General features: G+C 56.5%; 1 protein-coding gene across 2 annotated transcripts in view; it reads right to left on the bottom strand.

Moving 5' to 3' along the window:
* Positions 1-14,209, bottom strand: part of selenbp1 (selenium binding protein 1) — a 47,205-nt gene extending 32,996 nt beyond the window's left edge. The window contains exons 1-3 of one of the 2 annotated variants that reach the window (XR_013497006.1): positions 13,984-14,179; positions 4,672-4,725; positions 732-844 (exon numbers count right to left, since the gene is read on the bottom strand). Coding sequence is in view for 1 of the 2 variants with exons in the window: in XM_078207483.1 (XP_078063609.1) it covers positions 732-844; positions 4,672-4,725; positions 13,984-13,987 (171 nt within the window). In the remaining variant the exon portion in view is untranslated. Of the gene's footprint in view, positions 1-731; positions 845-4,671; positions 4,726-13,983 lie in introns of both variants that reach the window. The other variant, XM_078207483.1, reaches the window with a different exon arrangement.
* Between the last annotated feature and the right edge of the window lie 466 nt (positions 14,210-14,675).

Genomic DNA, 14,675 nt, shown 5'->3' with positions numbered 1-14,675 from the left:
CGCTCTGAGGAGGCCATTTTGCCTTCCGCTCTGAGGAGGCCATTTTGCCTCCCGCTCTGAGGAGGCCATTTTGCCTCTCACTCTGAGGAGCCATTTTACCTCTCACTGAGGAAGACATTTTGAATGTCTCCAAGAGGGCGTTCGTGAACTTTCAAACCCCTTCTCACATTATCCTCCCAGAGGCAGCCATGCAGCAGCGGGTCGACCACTCCACCCTCTCTCTGAGTCAGCCGGCTGTGATTAAATGTTACATTATCTGGAAAGAAACTGAAGTGCTGCTGCCAGCGAGAAAATCGGAGCGTTGCCTGCCGGTGGCCGCACATCTTTGGACACTAAGGGGCAATTTAGCACGGCCAATCCACCCAACCTGCACATCTTTGAGAGGAAACCAGAGCACCTGGAGGAAATCCATGCAGACACGGGGGGGAGGGGAGAACGTGCAGACTCTGCACAGACCCAAGCTGTGAATGGAATCCGGGTCCCTGGCGCCGTGAGGCAGCAGTGCCAACCACTATGCCACCAAGTCGCCTACCACGGCTAAATACATCTCAAGCACCTACCCCATCGTTCCTTAGCTGCTTTGGAGTTGCCCGCAACTGCTTCCCACCACCTTGCCAAGAACTATCACTATCCCAGGGACTACAAACCCCGGTCGTGCCCTCACTCCTTGGAGTCACAGTAGCGTTGAGGGAGAATATGTTCCTTGAAGGTGACGGACAGAGTTGACGTACCTGGGAGTAAGCTGTTGACTTGGGACTGACATCGACCGTCGCCAGGTAGTCTGGCTTCTCAATGTTGGTGTTCCTGTAGATACATGGCACGTAGACAATTTCTTCCCGTGCCCCTACGTGGACAGGAGGGCGAAAGCAAAAGAGAGAAAGCACACACAACATTACAACGTGGATCGGGGACTCCCCCCTCCCTCCATTTTCTTTACCCCTCCGTCCCCAAGTGCGTAACCCCCTTGGCCAGACAGGACCTCCAACCCAAGAAGGTGGACAGTTAGTCCCCCCGCCCACAACCGTCCAGCGAGGGAACCCCACCCCTGCCAAACCTGGTTTCACTCAAGATAAGACCTTGACTGTGGAGGCGATGGCCGAGTGGTATTATCGCTAGACTATTAATCCAGATACTCAGCTGACATTCTGGGAGACCCGGGTTCGAATCCCGCCACGGCAGATGGTGGAATTTCATAGAATCATCAAATCTTACAGTGCAGAAGGAGGCCATTCAGCCCATCGAGACTGCACCGACCACAATCCCACCCAGACTCTATTCCCGTAACCCCACATATTTACCCTGCTAACCCCCCTGACACTAAGGGGCAATTTAGCATGGCCAATCCAGCTAACCTACACATCTTTGGACACTAAGGGGCAATTTAGCACGGCCAATCCACCTAACCTGCACATCTTTGGACATTAAGGATATTTAACATGGCCAATCCACTTCACCCACACATCTTTGGACACTAAGGGGCAATTTAGCGTGGCCAATCCACCTAACCCGCACATCTTTGGACATTAAGGATATTTAACATGGCCAATCCACTTCACCCACACATCTTTGGACACTAAGGGGCAATTTAGCACGGCCAATCCTCCTAACCTGCACATCTTTGGACTGTGGGAGGAAACCGGAGCACCCGGAGGAAACCCACGCAGACACGGGGAGAACGTGCAGACTCCACACAGACAGTGACCCGAGCCGGGAATCGAACCCGGGTCCCTGGAGCTGTGAGGCAGCAGTGCTAACCCACTGTGCTAAAATATCTGGAATTAAGAATCTACTAATGACCATGAAACCATTGTCAATTGTCAGAAAAACCCATCTGCTTCACTAATGTCCTTTAGGGAAGGAAATCTGCTGTCCTTACCCGGCCTGGCTTACATGTGACTCACCAGGGACCCGGGTTCGATTCCCGGCTTGGGTCACTGTCTGTGTGGAGTCTGCACATTCTCCCCGTGTCTGCGTGGGTTTCCTCCGGGTGCTCCGGTTTCCTCCCACAGTCCGAAAGACGTGCAGGTTCGGTGAATTGGCCGTGCTAAATTGCCTAAATTTCTGGGGGGGGGGGTGGCGGTTAGCAGGGTAAATATGAGGGGTTACAAGGATAGGGTGGGATTGTTGTCGGTGCAGACTCGATGGGCCGAATGGCCTCCTCCTGCACTGTAGGGATTCGACGATTCCATGATTCCAGAGCCACAGCAATGTGGTTGACTCTCAACTGCCCTCCAGGGCCAACTACGGATGGACAATAATTGCTGGACCAGCCAGTGACGCCCGTGTCCCACGAATGGATAAAGAAAAGGACAACAGGAAGTAGGAACAGGAGGAGGCCATTCAGCCCCTCGCTGCCATTCACTGAGATCACATTCCTGTTTTGACGCCCTTTCCCCCCATACTATCCCCTGTGTCCCTGGATGGTTTTAATCTGTGTAATTCTCTCCATCTCAGTCTCGAACATATTCAGCGACGGAATCTCTGGGGTAAAGAATTCCAAAGATTCACTTCATTTACACAGATTGAGATAGAGTTTCCCACACTGAAACAGGCCATTCGGCCCCTCTGCTGGTTTTGTTCTCCACACAAGCCTCCGTGTCCTCCCCCCACGCTACGTCTCACGCCCATCACGCTATCCTTCTATTCCCTTGTGTGTTTATCCAGCCACAATGTATCTCTGCTATTCCCTTCGATCACTCCCCGTGGGAGCGAGTTCCACATTCACCCCCACTCCCCCTGGGAGCGAGTCCCACATTTTCCCCCCCTCCCCCCGTGGGAGTGAGTCCCACATTCTCCCCCTTCTCCCCTCGTGGGAGTGAGTCCCACATTCTCCCCTTCTCCCCCCGTGGGAGCGAGTTCCACATTTCCCCCACTCCCCCTGTGGGAGCGAGTCCCACATTCTCTCCCCACTTCCCCCCGTGGGAGCGAGTCCCACATTCACCCCCACTCCCCCTGGGAGCGAGTCCCACATTTTCCCCCCCTCCCCCCGTGGGAGTGAGTCCCACATTCTCCCCCTTCTCCCCTCGTGGGAACGAGTCCCACATTCTCCCATTCTCCCCCCGTGGGAGCGAGTTCCACATTCTCCCCCCACTCCCCCGTGGGAGTGAGTCCCACATTCTCCCCACTCCCCCCGTGGGAGCGAGTCCCACATTCTCCCCCCACTCCCCCCGTGGGAGCGAGTCCCACATTCTCCCCCCACTCCCCATGGGAGCGAGTCCCACATTCTCCCCCACTCCCCCAGTGGGAGCGAGTCCCACATTCTCCCCCCACTCCCCGTGGGAGCGAGTCCCACATTCTCCCCAATTCCCGTGGGAGCGAGTCCCACATTCTCCCCCTCCACTCCACGTGGGAGCGAGTCCCACACTCTCCCCCCACTCCCCCCGTGGGAGCGAGTCCCACATTCTCCCCCCACTTCCCCCCGTGGGAGCGAGTCCCACATTCTCCCCCACTCCCCCTGGGAGCGAGTCCCACATTTTCCCCCCCTCCCCCTGTGGGAGTGAGTCCCACATTCTCCCCCTTCTCCCCTCGTGGGAACGAGTCCCACATTCTCCCCCCACTCCCCCCGTGGGAGTGAGTCCCACATTCTCCCATTCTCCCCCCGTGGGAGCGAGTTCCACATTCTCCCCCCACTCCCCCGTGGGAGTGAGTCCCACATTCTCCCCTTCTCCCCCCGTGGGAGCGAGTCCCACATTCTCCCCAATTCCCGTGGGAGCGAGTCCCACATTCTCCCCCTCCACTCCACGTGGGAGCGAGTCCCGCACTCTCCCCCCACTCCCCCCGTGGGAGGTAGTCCCACATCCTCCCCCACTTTCCATGGGAGAGAGTTCGACATTCTCCCCCACACCCCGTGGGAGCGAGTCCCATATTCTCCCCATTCCGTGTGGGAGCGCTGCACTGCCAGAAGGTCAGTGCTGAGGGAGCGCCGCACTGTGGGAGGGTCAGTGCTGAGGGAACACCGCACTGTGGGAGGGTCAGTGCTGAGGGAGCGCCGCACTGTGGGAGGGTCAGTTCTGAGGGAGTGCCGCACTGTGGGAGGGTCGGTTGTGAGGGAGTGCCGCACTGTGGGAGGGTCAGCGCTGAGGGAGCGCCGCACTGTGGGAGGGTCAGTGCTGAGGGAGCGCCGCACTGTGGGAGGGTCAGTGCTGAGGGTGCGCCGCACTGTGGGAGGGTCAGTGCTGAGGGTGCGCCGCATGGCCAATCCACCAGGGTGCAGTGATGTTTGCCTGAAAATAGGCACCAGTGAATAGCACCCCCCATGGAGGGGGGAGATGTGAACCAGCTGGAACGTGTGACAACAATGTGTCTTTAAGAAATGTATTCATATCATGTTTGTGGTGAGGGGTATGTTTAAAATTCAGGTCAGTTTACTCGGTGCCAAATTGTCTGCACCAGACTGTCAATAGAATCACCTTACCCTGGCACTAATGTCAATATTTAAAAGAGTGTTGGGATTTAGTTGGGCTTCAGAACATACTTTAGGACCAATATTTATCCCTCAACCAGTGTCACTGAAAGCAAATCGAGGATCTCGGTCATTATCGCATGATGGTTAGTGGGATCTTTCTGTGCTGGCTGCCACATTTCCTGCACCACCAGCCTTCAAATTTAATGGATTGTCTGTGACGAGCTTCGGGACTTCCGGAGACTGGGAGCGACGCACAATCTGCTTACCTTTCATAGCATCCAGTGGAGTCCTGTATCCAGGGCCACATCGTCCACACTTCGCTGCAGAATCAATACAGAATATCAGACTGACAGGTTAAAATTCCCCACTGCCCGCCCCTAATTACCCCTTCAACTGAGTGAATCGTTTGGGCTGTTACAGGGGAGGGGGAGCAGTTAAGAGTCAACCACATTGCTGTCTGTGTGTGTGTGTGTCTGTATCTGTGTGTGTGTGTGAGAGAGTGTGTGTGTGTGTCTGTATCTGTGTGTGTGTGTATGCCTGTGTGTGTGTGTGCCTCTGTGTGTGTTTATGCCTGTGTGTGTGTGCCTGTGTGTGTGTATATGTGTGATTGTGTGTGTCTGTGTGTCTGTAGCTGTGTGTGTGTGTGGGAGTGTGTGTGTGTGTTTGTATGTGTATGCCTGTGTGTGTGTGTGTACGTGAGTGAGCGTGTGTGATTGTGTGCGTCTGTGTGTCTGTATCTGTGTGTGCCTGTGTGTACGCCTGTGTGTGTGTGAGTGTGTGGATGTGTGCCTGTGTGTCTGTATCTGTGTGTGCCTGTGTGTACGCCTGTGTGTGTGTGAGTGTGTGGATGTGTGCCTGTGTGTCTGTATCTGTGTGTGTCTGTGTGTACGCCTGTGTGAGTGTGTGGATGTGTGCCTGTGTGTCTGTATCTGTGTGTGTCTGTGTGTACGCCTGTGTGTGGTGAACCACTGTAGTTGTCTGTTTATGTGATAGTTTATGTGATCTGCCTGGACACGCCCCTGCTGCCTCAATCCGGGGCTCCGCCCTCCTCAGGGTATAAAGGCGACTGCTCTCCGCCCCTTTTGCCTCAGTTCGGATTAGCTATCGGTTTGGGGGTGCTCCAGTTCTTTGTTAATAAAAGCCTGCTGTTTCACAACAACGAGTCTTTGCGCGAATCAACGGTGCATCAATTTTATTAACAAAAATTTTGGGATGGAGCAACTCCTGAAACCTGACAAATTGGACTTGGATCCGCAGGCAGTTGGGGCCTCAAACTCTTCTGATCACTGGCTGCGCTGCTTCGAGACCTTCATCGCTTCCTCTTCCGCTGTCGTCGTAACCAACATCGACAAACTACACGTGCTCCACGCCCGCGTCAGCGCTCACGTCTTCGCGCTGATCCAAGACGCAGTGACTTACCAGGAGGCAATCGATCTCCTCAAGAGCCAGTACAACCGGCAGCCGAACGAGGTCTACGCCAGACACCTGCTGGCCACTCGCAGACAGCAGCCGGGGGAATCGACTGGGCAATTCCTGCGCGGACTGCGTGCACTCGGCAGAGCCTGCAACTGCAAGGCCCAAAACGCCGACGACCTGATCAGAGGTGCCTTTGTCGCGGGCATCAGGTCGACCTATATCCGGCAGCACCTGCTGGAACAAGGTGGGCTGGACCTGAAGAAAACTGTGGAACTTGCCGGCTCGCTGGAGGTGGCTTTCCGGAACCTCGAGGCCTACACCCCTGACCACGAGGGCGCACCGTGGACACCGCGACCGCAGCCATCGCTGTACTCGGGAGGGCCGCAAACCTACGCCACGCCCCGTCCCGACGCCGAACTGACCACTGCGGCAGTCTCCGGAGGCCCGAGGTGCTACTTTTGCGGCCTGGAGAAGCACCCACGACGACGCTGCCCGGCGAAAGACGCGATCTGCTCTGGCTGCGGTAAGAAGGGTCATTACCTGAAAGTTTGCAGGGCAAAATCGGCCCCCAGGCCCAGCAGCGCCGCGTGCGATCCGCGGGAGAAACTGTCTTCGATGCCATCGGCAATGTGCGATCCGCGGGTGCCGCCATTTTGGACGCCATCAGCCACGTGCGACCCACGGGAGCCGCCATCTTGGGTAACGTCAGCCGAGTCACGGGGGCCGCCATTTTGGGAACCGTCCACCGCATCGCCGAACCTGACAGTGGCCTCGGTCGCGATGGACCAGTCCAGGCCTCACCAGCTCGCCTGGTCGATGATGGACATCAAGGTAAATGGCCACACTACTAACTGCTTATTTGACAGTGGGAGTACGGAGAGTTTTATCCACCCTAACACGGTGAGGTGCTACGCACTGCCAGTACTGCCAATGCAGCAATCAATCTCCATGGCTTCGACGTCCCGGTCAGTGAATGTCCTCGGCTACTGTGTGGCAACTCTGACTGTACGGGGCACGGTGTATGAGAAGTGCAGGCTCCTCGTGCTGCCACAGCTCTGCGCGGCCGTACTACTGGGGCTAGATTTCATGTGTCACCTTGGGAGCGTCACCATGGTGTATAATGGGCCTTTTCCCCCAATCTCCGTCTGCAATCCACAGCTAACAGACCAGCCACCGCGCACCACCTGTGGTCTCTCGACCCTCAAAGTCGCCCCTCCCTCGCTCTTTGAGCACCTCACCCCCGACTGCAAGCCCATTGCCACCAAAAGTAGACGGTACAGCGCTGGAGATAGAGTGTTCATCAAGTCCGAGGTGCGACGCCTCCTGGGGAAGGGGATCATCGAGGCCAATACCAGCCCCTGAAGAGCCCAAGTGGTGGTTGTTAAGACTGGGGAGAAACTTCGCATGGTTATTGACTACTGTCAGACCATTAACCGATACACGCAGCTGGACGCGTATCCCCTTCCCCGCATCTCTGACATGGTCAATCAGATTGCGCAATATCGGGTGTTCTCCACCATTGATTTGAAGTCTGCATACCACCAGCTCCCTATCCGCCCGGAAGACCGCCAATACACTGCCTTCGAGGCGGATGGCCGTCTCTATCACTTCCTTTGGGTCCCCTTCGGCGTCACCAACGGGGTCTCGGTTTTCCAGCGTGAGATGGACCGAATGGTGGACCAGAACGGGCTGCGGGCCACCTTCCCATACCTGGATAACGTCACCATCTGCGGCCATGATCAGCAGGACCACGACGCCAACCTCCACAAAATCCTCCACACACGCGGCACTCCTCAACCTGACCTATAATAAGGAGAAGTGCGTATTCCGCACGCGCCGCCTCGCCATCCTTGGTTGTGTTGTGGAGAACGGGGTCATCGGCCCCGATCTCGACCGCATGCGTCCCCTCCTGGAACATCCCCTCCCCACCACCCTCAAAGCACTGAGGAGATGCCTAGGCTTCTTCTCATACTACGCCCAGTGGGTCCCCAATTATGCGGACAAAGCCCGTCCGCTCATCAAATCCACATCTTTTCCCCTAGCGGCGGAGGCTCGGCTGGCCTTTGACCGCGTCAAAGCGGATATCGCGAAGGCCACGATGCACGCTGTAGACGAATCCATCCCGTTCCAGGTGGAGAGCGATGCGTCTGACTTTGCCCTAGCCGCCACTCTTAACCAGGCGGGCAGACCCGTGGCCTTCTTCTCACGCACCCTCCAGGGCCCTGAAATTCGACACTCCTCTGTCGAAAAAGAGGCACAAGCCATCGTGGAGGCTGTGCGGCACTGGCGCCACTACTTAGCTGGCAAACGGTTCACCCTGCTCACGGACCAACGGTCCGTTGCCTTTATGTTCAGAAACGCACAGCGGGGCAAAATCAAGAATGATAAGATTTTGAGGTGGAGGATCGAGCTCTCCATCTACGATTACGACATTTAATACCGGCCTGGGAAGCTCAATGAGCCCCCAGACGCCCTGTCCCGGGGGACCTGTGCCAGCGCGAACCTAGACCGATTACAGACTCTCCACGATGACCTCTGCCACCTGGGGGTTACCAGGTTCTTCCACTTCATCAAGGCCCGGAACCTGCCCTATTCCATCGAGGAAGTCAGGTCTGTAACCAGACACTGCCAGGTCTGCGCAGAGTGCAAGCCGCACTTCTACCGGCCGGACAGAGCGCACCTCATCAAAGCCACCCGCCCTTTCGAACGCCTGAGCGTTGACTTCAAAGGTCCCCTCCCCTCCTCTGACCGCAACGTATACTTCCTCAACGTCATTGATGAATATTCACGTTTCCCCTTTGCTATTCCCTGCCCGGATATGATCTCGGCCACGGTCGTCAGGGCCCTGCACAGCCTCTTCACCCTGTTTGGTTTCCCCAGCTATATTCATAGCGACCGGGGTTCCTCTTTTATGAGTGACGAGCTGCGCCAGTACCTGTTCTCCAAAGGCATAGCCTCGAGTAGGACCACCAGCTACAACCCCAGGGGGAACGGACAGGTAGAGAGGGAGAATGCGACAGTCTGGAAGGCCGTTTTATTAGCTCTCCGGTCTAAGGGTCTTCCAGTCTCCCGCTGACAAGAGGTCCTCCCTGATGCGCTACACTCAGTTAGGTCACTACTGTGCATGGCTACCAATGCCACCCCTCATGAACGAATGTTTGTTTTCCCCAGGAAATCCTCCTCGGGGACCTCACTACCGTCGTGGCTGACGTCCCCAGGCCCTGTCCTGCTCCGGAAGCACGTGCGGACCCATAAATCGGACCCCCTGGTCCAGACGGTCCGGCTCCTCCACGCCAACCCCCAATACGCCTATGTGGCGTATCACGACGGGCGGGAGGACACGGTCTCCATTCGCGATCGAGCACCCGCGGGTACTACGTCCCACGGGCCCCTCACCCCCAGCTCCCAACATTGCCCATGATGCACCAGAGTCGCAGCACGCTCATCTAGCCCCCGTGTACGGCACGCCTGAGCCCCAGGAGCAGCCTCCACACACCCGGCAGTCTGAAGGCGCTACGGACGGCTCCACCGGTTACGGACTGGCGTCTGACCCATCACCGCGGCCTCCTGAACCGGCACCACGGCCGACACTGCGGCGGTCGCAGCGGCAGATCAAACCCCCGGAGAGACTGAACTTGTAACTTGAATCAATAACTTGTGACTGTCGTCCCACCACCTCGCCCCCGCCGAACTCTTTTTAAACAGGGGGTGAATGTGGTGAACCGCTGTAGTATTGTCTGTTTGTATGATCTGCCTGGACACGCCCCTGCTGCCTCAATCCGGGGCTCCGCCCTCCTCAGGGTATAAAGGCGACTGCTCTCCGCCCCTTTTGCCTCAGTTCGGATTAGCTATCGGTTTGGGGGTGCTCCAGTTCTTTGTTAATAAAAGCCTGTTGTTTTGCAACAAGTCTTTGCGTAATCAATGGTGCATCAGTGTGTGTGTGTGTGTGTGTGTGTGTGTGTCGAGGGGGGGTCTGGGAGTCACATGTAGTAAGAAGTCTCACAACACCAGGTTAAAGTCCAACAGGTTTATTTGGTAGCAAATACCAAACTTCTTACTTCTTACTGAGACTTCTTACTGTGTTCACCCCAGTCCAACGCCGGCATCTCCACATCAGAGTCACATGTAGGCCAGACCGGGGTAAGAACGGCAGATTTCCTTCCTAAAGGGGACATTAGTGAACCAGATGGGGTTTAAAAATCAACCTGGTACTTTCGCTATGAATGAGGTGATTTTTAAAACATTTAATTAACTACATTTCTTTGGGAAGTTTAATTAATCAGGATTTTATTGATCCAGAATCATCTGACTGGTGCAAATTGAATCAATTTAGAGTATTTTTAATAGTTTATTTATTAGTCACAAGTCGGCTTACATTAACACTGCAATGAAGTTACTGTGAAAATCCCCGAGTCGCCTCACTCCTGTTCGGGTAACACTGAGGGAGAATTTAGCACGGCCAATCCACCCTAACCAGCACGTCTTTCAGACTGTGGGAGGAAACCGGAGCACCCGGAGGAAGCCCACGCAGACACGGGGAGAACGTGCAGACTCCGCACAGACAGTGACCCGAGGCTGGGAATCGAACCCGGGTCCCTGGCGCTGTGAGGCAGCAGTGCTAACCCACTGTGCCGCTGCCTCAATCAAGGAGCTCATACTCGCAAGAGGTCCACCTCAAGAGCTTTGTTGAGGTCACTACACTGGCCAGCGACGCTTATGCATTCTTCAATTTAGACACCCTCCGAACAGCGGTCCGACGGGGATGGGGGCTGGATCAGACGGACATGGAAAAGGCTGTTCGGCCCCTCAAAGGCCGCTCCAAACCGCGACAAGATCTCAGCCAATCTGATTGAGTAACCTCATATCTGCATCCCGACAACCCCTCAACAACTTGTGCCCCCCGCGCAGTTCCCCCGACCCCCCCGCTTGCCAAGAATCTATCCACGTTCAAGAACTCCGAGATATTCAAGGCACTCACCTGATGAAGGAGCGGTGCTCCGAAAGCTCGTGCTACCAAATAAACCAGTTGGACTTTAACCTGGTGTTGTGGGACTCCTTACGGTGCCCACCCCAGTCCAACGCCGGCAACTCCACATCAGAGATATTCAAAGACTCTGCCTCCTGATACAAATATTCCCGGGCGCCCTGCGCTCAGGATTGGTCCATCCCTGCGTCAGGAACGGCCAAGGGAAAGGTTATTCCCTACAAACGGTCGGCACACCGGATGCAGTGTCTCAACAATGCTGTGCTTGGCTTGGTTAGGTTGGAATTATTTGCATTTTGTTGGCATTTGGCAGGGGGGGGAGGGGGTGCGTGGAACCACCAGTGAATCCAGCTGCCTTCCCCTCAGGGACTTCTGGGGCGTTGATCCCAGAAATGATGGAATCCTGGCCACGGATCGGAGATATTTCAGCTGTACGGATCCCTGGCTCAAAGCCAACCCACTGCGCTCAGAGCTCCCAGCAACTCGGGAATGAGATAAAAACCTTGTGAAGGGAGGGTCAGTGCTGAGGGAGCGCCGCACTGTGGGAGGGTCAGTGCTGAGGGAGCGCCGCACTGTGGGAGGGTCAGTGCTGAGGGAGCGCCGCACTGTGGGAGCAGTGCTGAGGGAGCGCCGCACTGTGGGAGGGTCAGTGCTAAGGGAGCGCCGCACTGTGGGAGGGTCGGTGCTGAGGGAGTGCCGCACTGTGGGAGGGTCGGTGCTGAGGGAGCGCCGCACTGTGGGAGGGTCGGTGCTGAGGGAGCGCCGCACTGTGGGAGGGTCAGTGCTGAGGTAGCGCCGCACTGTGGGAGGGTCGGTGCTGAGGGAGCGCCGCACTGTGGGAGGGTCAGTGCTGAGGGAGCGCCGCACTGTGGCAGGGTCGGTGCTGAGGGAGCGCCGCACTGTGGGAGGGTCGGTGCTGAGGGAGTGCCACACTGTGGGAGTGTCAGTGCTGAGGGAGTGCCGCACTGTGGGAGGGTCGGTGCTGAGGGAGCGCCGCACTGTGGGAGGGTCGGTGCTGAGGGAGCGCCGCACTGTGGGAGGGTCGGTGCTGAGGGAGCGCCGCACTGTGGGAGGGTCAGTGCTGAGGGAGCTCCGCACTGTGGGAGGGTCAGTGCTGAGGGAGCGCCGCACTGTGGGAGGGTCGGTGCTGAGGGAGCGCCGCACTGTGGGAGGGTCGGTGCTGAGGGAGCGCCGCACTGTGGGAGGGTCAGTGCTGAGGGAGCGCCGCACTGTGGGAGGGTCGGTGCTGAGGGAGCGCTCCACTGTGGGAGGGTCAGTGCTGAGGGAGCGCCGCACTGTGGGAGGGTCAGTGCTGAGGGAGCGCCGCACTGTGGGAGGATTGGTGCTGAGGGAGCGCTGCACTGTGGGAGGATTGGTGCTGAGGGAGCGCTGCACTGTGGGAGGGTTGGTGCTGAGGGAGTGCCGCACTGTGGGAGGGTTGGTGCTGAGGGAGTGCTGCACTGTGGGAGGGTCAGTGCTGAGGGAGCGCCGCACTGTGGGAGGGTCAGTGCTGAGGGAGCGCCGCACTGCGGGAGGGTCGGTGCTGAGGGAGCGCCGCACTGTGGGAGGGTCAGTGCTGAGGGAGCGCCGCACTGTGGGAGGGTTAGTGCTGAGGGAGCGCCGCACTGTGGGAGGGTCAGTGTTGAGGGAGCGCCGCACTGTGGGAGGGTCGGTGCTAAGGGAACGCCGCACTGTGGGAGGGTCGGTGCTGAGGGAGCGCCGCACTGTGGGAGGGTCAGTGCTGAGGGAGCGCCGCACTGTGGGAGGGTCAGTGCTGAGGGAGCGCCGCACTGTGGGAGGGTCAGTGCTGAGGGAGCGCCGCACTGTGGGAGGGTCAGTGCTGAGGGAGCGCCGCACTGTGGGAGGGTCAGTGCTGAGGGAGCGCCGCACTATCGGGGGCTGCTGTTTTTCAGGATGAGACGCGACTCTGTGATCCCTGCCTGTCCCTCCCGGGTGGATTGAAAAGATCCCACCTTTGCTATTGGAAGAGGGACAGGATGGGGAGGGTATTGGTGGGTTTTCTCACCTCTGTTCTGTCTGACATTTATCCCTTAACCATCACCAGTGGATAAATAGCTGCCCTGGGCCCTTCTCGCATTGCTGTTGGGTGGGATCTTGCTCTGTAGAAATTGTCACAATCATTGTAACGCTGCGACAGAGAGTGATGGTTAAAGGAAAAGCCCTGCATTGGCTGTTTGGATGTGGAGATGCCGGCGTTGGACTGGGGTAAACACAGTAAGAAGTTTAACAACACCAGGTTAAAGTCCAACAGGTTTATTTGGTAGCAAAAGCCACACAAGCTTTCGGAGCTCTAAGCCCCTTCTTCAGGTGAGTGGGAATTCTGTTCACAAACAGAGCTGTTTGGCTGTTTGGAACAGGCTGAGGTGGCCTCAGGCACTAGAGCAATGCAAAGTCTTTATTTTTCAACAGACCTGCTGACAAAAGTGGTTTTTATTTACCCGATCGTGGCAATGTGTCTGATCCAGATAAGGCAAAGGGAGGGGGGGGGGGCACCTCCCTCCTTTCACGAGCGCCTCGTGTCCCCCCCCCCAAGCCGAGGGACACGTTCCAAAACGGGCGGACGGAGACCCCCCAACGAGGGCAAGCGGGATCGGTCTGGAGGGGGGCTCGTTCTGTGTCTCCCCCCCCCGCCGCCGCCCCCGCTCTCGAGGTGTCAAACCCCTCCCCCCCACCTCCTCCTTGCTGACTTCCACCGGGGGGGGTGGCACGGTGGGGTTAGCGCTGCTGCCTCGCGGCGCCAGGGACCCGGGTTCGATTCCCGGCTCGGGTCACTGTCTGTGCGGAGTCTGCACATTCTCCCCGTGTCTGCGTGGGTTTCCTCCCGCAATCCGAAAGACGTGCTGGTTAGGTGCTAAATTCTCCCTCAGTGTTACCCGAACAGGAGTGTGGCGACTAGAGAAGTTCACAGTAACTTCATTGCGGTGTTAATGTAAGCCGACTTGCGACACTAATAAATAAATAAACTTCAGAAACATTCCTGGAACTGCCTCTCCGACTGTCAGATCCACGCAGCCTTTCTCTCCCCACCCCCACCGCCCCCGCTTACCCCTGCGGGGCACGTGTAAATTCCGGCACAGAGGTGTCACACAGTTTCCCCCAGTTCTTGGCAAGAAAGTGAAAAGGGACAGGATAATCAAGTAGCAAAAGGGAAACTCACCCATCCTTCTCAGCGTCGAACTTTGTGTCGATCCTTGCACAAAACCAGAGAGGGAGAGACCACAAAGCGATCAAGGTGGTGAGTGTGTGTGTCAGAGAGAGAAAGAGACAGAGGGAGCACACACACACACACAAACTCGGAGAGAGGGAGAGGTGACAGTCCAAAGTACGCACGTCAGATGGAGCTGGACTGGAATGGCAATGGGAGTACAATTAATCTTCAATCTAAAAAACACACTCCTTTTAACTCCTTGCAGCCCAGGTTCGAGGCTGTTTTCTCCCCCTGTTTAATTTCTCCTGCGCTGAACACCTTTTATATCAATTTGATCTGATTTGATTTACTATTGTCACATGTATTGGGATACAGTGAAAAGTATTGTTTCTTACGCGCTGTACAGACAAAGCATACCGTTCATAGAGTACATAGATTTGATTTACTATTGTCACATGTATTGGGATACAGTGAAAAGTATTGTTTCTTACGCGCTGTACAGACAAAGCATACTGTTCATAGAGTACATAGATTTGATTTATTATTGTCACATAGAATCATAGAAACCCTACAGTGCAGAAAGAGGCCATTTGGCCCATCGAGTCTGCACCGACCACAATCCCACCCAGGCCCTACCCCCATATATTTTACCCACTAACCTACGCATCTCAGGACACCAAGGGGCAATTTTAGCACGGCCA

This window comes from Mustelus asterias, unplaced genomic scaffold (genome assembly GCF_964213995.1).
Source record: "Mustelus asterias unplaced genomic scaffold, sMusAst1.hap1.1 HAP1_SCAFFOLD_2367, whole genome shotgun sequence".
Taxonomy (NCBI): domain Eukaryota; kingdom Metazoa; phylum Chordata; class Chondrichthyes; order Carcharhiniformes; family Triakidae; genus Mustelus; species Mustelus asterias.
This window is presented reverse-complemented; position numbering and strand designations above follow the sequence as displayed.